This window comes from Cajanus cajan, chromosome 3 (genome assembly GCF_000230855.2).
Source record: "Cajanus cajan strain Asha chromosome 3, NIPB_CcT2T_4, whole genome shotgun sequence".
Taxonomy (NCBI): domain Eukaryota; kingdom Viridiplantae; phylum Streptophyta; class Magnoliopsida; order Fabales; family Fabaceae; genus Cajanus; species Cajanus cajan.
The window spans coordinates 8,957,252-8,963,903 of NC_138519.1; the positions used below are offsets into that span (position 1 = coordinate 8,957,252).

The following is a 6,652-nucleotide window of genomic DNA, read 5'->3' on the forward strand; positions in this document are numbered from 1 at the left end:
TAGCAATTAACACAATTATGAGAAAGTTCTGGTATGACTTCCCTTTCTCTGTCTCTATCTCGTTTCAACTCTTTAGTTGTAGAAGAATCCAAACTTGATTGATGCAAAAAGTAAACAACAACGACTTCTCATTTAAAAATTATATTAGTTTTAGTTACCTGAACTACAATCAGAAAATCTGCCACTTAAGTGTAAGGTCTAGTATCAAATGTGAAGATAGGAGGTAATTATAATACTAAAATTTGATAACCAAAGGTTGAATTCTTGTACAAGAAACACAACATCCAAAGTTTCATTAATAATGTCCCTAATTTTAATCTGAACAGAAAAGATGATGAAATGTTGAAACGAAATTTCATATCAGTAGAACCACAGTGAGCAAAAGGGCCAAGGAGATTGCATACATACTCGACCACAATTAAATTTCTTGCATTTTGGTTTGTTAGAGTCCCTCAATTGCAAAAGCCTTTTCTCCAACTCATCACAATTGAAAACGCGAATTGAATACAACATTGCCCTTATATTTTTTGCTAGAATACTTTCCAAATGCAGCCAGTAAAGAAAGCTGCATAAATTATTATTGTAATCATCACACCAACCACAAATACATAATCAAATTTAAACAGACTGAACAAAAGATGGGTTCATAAGCAATAACCCCACCTCTTTAAAAAAGCAAAGCTAAGCATCAAAAGCAAAGAACATAAACAAGTAAAGAAACAAAGTATACATGGCGTGTGCGAGAACCCTTTGGATCAGTAACAGTACTGGTAACAAGTAACAAGATCAGTCTTTGATTGAGTGAACTAAAACTAGCAGTGACAAGAATAAAATCTTAAATTATAATGATGATATGATTGGTCTCCTATATTATTATACAAGAGAAATGATGATGATCAATAATGCAAAACATAGACATTGTATTCAACATTGGCATCCCCAGTTTTGAGATCAAAGGAATGAGTCCTAGCCTCTGCATAGCCTCTAGCAAACCTGAAGAGTCCACTCCCTCCAATGACAGGCATCTCCCTAACCTTGTTGAAGACACAGTTCCTCCCCAAGATGGTGATGGTGCTGCCATTGTATTTCCCTTCAACAAAAGCAAAGTTCATAGCCATGAGAAGGCCCACCTCGCTCAGCGAGGCCGAGGCGTAGAACCCCTGAGCCTTCCCCACGAGCTTGGAACTGAGTTGGGGTCCCAGGGTCAACGGGTTGTCGATCATGTTGACCAGGCCAAAGGCCGTGGTGGTGTTAACCTTCAAGGGTGGGGGAACAACCGACACCGATGTGGGACTCTTTCCGCTTTGTATGTCGTGCCAGTAGAACTTGAAGTGGCTCAGCTTTTCTTTCTTGTCTAGGCCCAATAGCTTGCGGTCCATGGAACGACCGAAGGAGGTGTCGTGTTGGGCCTGGAGGGTGTGGCATGAGAGGAGGAGGAGGAGTGAGAGTGTGAGGAGGTAATGGGGGCTTGCCATGGTGTGCTTGGAGGGAGCAAAATTGGAGTGGAGAGAAGGGTTTGGGATTGGAAAAAAGGGTGGGGGATGAGGGGTTTATATTGAGACAAAGGGGAATGGGGAATGGGGAAAGTGAGTGTGAGTGGGTGTGGTTGTTGGACTTGGTGTCATCATTTCATAGGACTCTATAGTCTATAGTGACCCACTTTACTTTCTTCCACAAATTCAACCAATGCTCATAAACTATTATACTATATGGTTTTCCATCTTTATTTAACTACCAAATTCAAAATAATGCCAAGGATTGTCATGAAATTGTAATTATAAATACAGCCACAATTTCAAATCATATGTTGAGTTTGTGAAGAAGGATTGAAATTTGATTTCTCAATACCTTTGAGATGGGATAAAAAACTTGAAGTGTAAGTGTAACAAAATTGCAAAATAATAATTAGTTTATAGCTGATTCAAATGATTAAAACTTGTAGGAATAGCTCATGTCTCCTCAGAGAATCAAGCACCCTTCTAATTATAGTAATTAGAAAATCAAAATTAATATCTAAAAAATAATTTGTGAAAAAGTGTTAATAAAAATTGAGTGAGAGATCTACACGTGATGAGTTTGGAGCAGGCAAAAACATGATTGGAAAGTGACAGGAAACAAGAGTTTCTCTGAAGTCATTGCATTGCGACGAATATAATGGCCCGCGTGCCTCGTGTTTAATAATTTGCTGTCACGCTTGTTACTTCTTTTAAATTAATAAACAAAAAAGTAATTTTATTGCGTATTTAAGGGATACATGTAAAAGCTGTCCTTACTGTGTATTTTATATTTTTAATAATAGTGAATAAACTTTTGTAATAAAACAATTTTTTATTTTCTTATAAAATTATTTATTAACGATTGTCATTACACTTTTTTTTTTTACATCGAAGAATTTATGTCATTACACTTCTTTCGCTAAAATGTAGTCCAAATTTCGTCATTAAAATGATAAGTAAATGATACGTAGAATAAAAAAAGTTACCAAATTATATTTTTCTCCGTCTATTTTGTTGGTCTATAATTTTTATCTATTTATTTTTATTTTAGAATAGAGATACTTAATCTCTTGTTTTTTAAAATATAAAATTTTGATTATACTATTAAATTTATGTTAATTAATTGTTAAGTTTTGATATTATCTAGTGATCTATCATCATTTAATTTATACATGTCATATATAGATAAAAATTAAGAAAATAATATATAAAATATCTTTATTTGTATTTATTTTTATGAGTATTTAATATTTATTTTATTAATAAAAATATTATTTTTATTTTTTTAGTTTTTATTTTTAAATATTATATTACTTAATATTATATTATTTAAATATGAGTAAACATTAAAATTTAACGGTAAATATATGTTAACTTGATGATATGATCAAAATTTCGTATTTTTAAAGTTAAAAGACTAAATATCTCTATTTTAAAATAGAAGGATCAAATTTAATGATAGAACCAAAATTTTGTATTTTTAAAATTAGATGACTAAATATTTTTATTTTAAAATAGAAGAATCAAAATTGAGGAATATTGATAAAAAGTAAAGATAACAAAAGTTCAATTTAATCTATAAAAAAAAAATCAATGATATCACTATTATGTTTGTAGAAAATTGAATTTTTAACTAACTAAAGGATTTGTGATTTTTTTTTTCTAATATATTGTCATAAATAAAGTCTCTTTCTATTCATTTATCTTTCCTTTAGGATATCTACCCAATTTTTCATTTAGCTTTCTTATAATGATATGACAAATTTCTACACTTTACAATTCAACATTCTAGGTAGCGAAAAACATAATTTTAATTACCTAGGATTATCATGAAAATAGTTCCTAAATATACATGTAACAATTTATATATATATATATATATATATATATATATATATATATATATATATATATAGGGGAATGTTAATGTACTCCCACCTATTTTTTAGTGGGAGTATATTAGCAACCTACACCAATTTTTTAGGACAAAAAAAACCACTCATTTATTTTGATTTGGTTCATTCGTACAAAGGATATTATAGTAATTTAATTTAATTTTAAATAAAAATAAAATATTTTCTCTCTCTTATTAATTTCATTCTCCAATTTATTTATTTTTTCTATTAATTAAATTTTATTTGTTCAGAGAGAGAGGAGGGAGACATCATGAGATATGAGAGAGAAATGAGTTAAAGAAAGAATTTAATAGGAGAGAGACAAATAAGTTAGAGAAAGAATTTAATAAGAAAGAGAAATGAGTTGGAGAAGAAATTTAATAAGAGAGAGAAATGATTTAAAGAATGAAATTAATAAGAGAGAGAAAATATTTTATTTTCATTTAAAATTAAATTAAATTACTATAATATCCTTTGTACGAATGAACCAAATCAAAATAAATGAGTGGTTTTTTTGTCCTAAAAAATTGGTGTAGGTTGCTAACATACTCCCACTAAAAAATAGGTGGGAGTACATTAGCATTCCCCATATATATATATATATATATATATATATATATATATATATATATATATATATATATATATATATATATATATGTGTGTGTATGTATATATATATATATATATATATGTGTGTGTATGTATATCTGTAGGAAAAATAATTAACTAAAAACATATTTATTCCCTAGTGTAACTACAACATAAATCTTGCACATATATAAATATATATCAACAATAATTCAAATGAAAACACAGATCTTCGTCATCAGTCAAGCAATAACTAAAACTAGTTGCATCGTAATAGCCCAAAACAGAATTCATCATCCTCCATCGTGGCTGTCAAAAGTGTACAACCTTTATCTTATTTTTTTCCCTTGCTCCTACAACAAGCATGATCATCGTAGTCTAACCATAAGAAAAATGCAAAGGTAAGCTTATATAAGACAAAACATTAAGTACATAAGTAAAATACAATTATACCATCATACTAACTTAACAAATGTCCAACACTCCAACTCATCATGGAAACAACACAACTCCACTCTCAACTGAACAACTTTCAATAGGTCAACACAACATATGAACAACATAATACAACTCATTAACTTTTCAACTTGAGCAACACAATACATAATGTGTCAGTACACATATCAACCAAGATATCTCTTACAACACAGATGAACAGTCTAAGTGGCTTGACTCTACCAAACTAACTTAATAACGCGATCATTTTGGTTTGCTAAAGCAACAACAAATTTGGATATCAAGTCACAACCCAATACGGTTTATTGGATTTCGTTACTTAAACTTGGAAAGTCCAGTATTATTATCAAGTTTATGAAAGCTTGGGTGCTAGTTTATCATGGCCTTAATTAACATGTATCACTAAACCTATATGGAATTAACCCACTAATTACCCTCCAAATATTATGCTCTTTCCAATACTTAGTTAGGGATTTTGGCCTTCAACCTTATATTTTATTTGGTTGGTTATTTCATATACACATCGCTTGACCTTGCCCCATATAGTTCTACATTTATCGCTTATAATCAGTATGACTCAATCTAACTCTCATATTGTATTAACTAAGAACCTAGAAGAGACTTAACACTCTATATCAAGATTCAACAATACTTAAGAAGGGTTTTTCAACAATTGAGTTCGTAGAGTACTATAACACCATATCCTCACAATGGGATATCCATCTTTTTAAAACAACATCTCTCTTTTAATTCGAAGTCAATCAACACAACTCAACTACATGCTTTAAGCATTCACAACACAACTACTTCAACACTACACAACATACAACTTTACTATAGTTCAACTTTCATTCATAATCAACTCACAACGTTAAGCAACTTTAAACAACTTTATACATCATCCCAAATCAATGAATAATGAACTAGATTCCTATACAGACAAACATCATGTGAGTAATTCAATTTACTAACATATGTTCAACACTTAGTCAAATAAACAACAAATTATCATTAAATAACTCACATATGTCGCCATTCTCCTTATGCCCGATGTCATTGAGGTAGAGAACCTTTAGTTCACCTGTGCTAGACCCCGATTTACTTGTAGAGACGTTAGTGAGGCAGAGACCCTCTAGTCTGCATCACACCCAACGTCATGAAGTTAGGCCTAACATGATAACAATTTTTGCACTTGGCAAAATTTCAATTTTGGCTTAAAACCTCCAATTACTCAATTCAAAACAACATGCATCCAACATTTCAATATATACAAATCAAATACTACTCAATTCAATAAAAAAAATCCAACATGCAACCAATATACTCCAATATCATCAATTTCTCCTTCAAGAACAACCAAAAACCCAACATAAGAATTTTGTTAATTTCTCAATCCAACATAATATCACAACAAAGATGAATTACAACAAAATTAACTCAAACAACACAACAAGATTAATTGTGTAAGCTTTCCTTACCCTTGAATCAACTAGAATAGAGGTAGAAGAGGAAAAACAAGGTTTGTTCGAGCCAACTCTGCACGAAACCACCAACTATCCGATTCTCAGCTTCAAAAGCTTTGAATCTCAACTCAATAATTACTAACTTCGGGGAAGGATTGTAGTACTCTCTAAGTATTCAAAAGAAGAAGGACGAAGTTCTAACCCCTAAGTTTCTCTCTAATTATTCGTAAGAAATAGACTTACGAAGTTCACATTTTAAAAAAAGAGTTAATCACCTCTATACTGTCAGTGTAAATTTTTATACTGGCAGTGTATAGGTGATTAACTCTTAAAAAAAATCTTATATATCCTTCCTAAACTAGTCAACTTAATCTTAGCTCAAAACAACTATTAAATAATAAAAATTCATAAAAAATCCTTAATTTTTAAAATTTTATAATATTAAATAACTAATCACGATAACAATTATATTAATAAAATCAATAAACATTAACAAAATTCACAGCGTAACATTTTTTTTTCTCCCTCAAACTTGATCCTGTGCGGACTATGCGCCATTCCAGTGTTCTTTATTTATGTTTTCATTATTTTATTTTATTTTATTTGTCTACAATATATTGTACAGTAACTTAATATAGCAATCTAATTTAAAAAAAATTATGAAGCTTTATATTTAGCCTCTTTTTTTTTTTTTTCGTCTTCAAAATATATTAATATTATCATTTAATTAGTTATACATATATAGCATGAA

General features: G+C 30.1%; 1 protein-coding gene across 1 annotated transcript; it reads right to left on the reverse strand.

Moving 5' to 3' along the window:
* Positions 1-682: 682 nt before the first annotated feature.
* Positions 683-1,548, reverse strand: LOC109816310 (dirigent protein 22). The gene has a single exon (XM_020381261.3). It carries the CDS (start codon positions 1,473-1,475, stop codon positions 897-899), a length of 579 nt encoding a protein of 192 aa, XP_020236850.1. The 5' UTR covers positions 1,476-1,548; the 3' UTR covers positions 683-896.
* Positions 1,549-6,652: the final 5,104 nt, after the last annotated feature.

Bases quoted from the DNA above. Each gene is read 5' to 3' on its own strand.
- LOC109816310 (XM_020381261.3), bottom strand. From the start codon at position 1,475: ATGGCAAGCCCCCATTACCTCCTCACACTCTCACTCCTCCTCCTCCTC.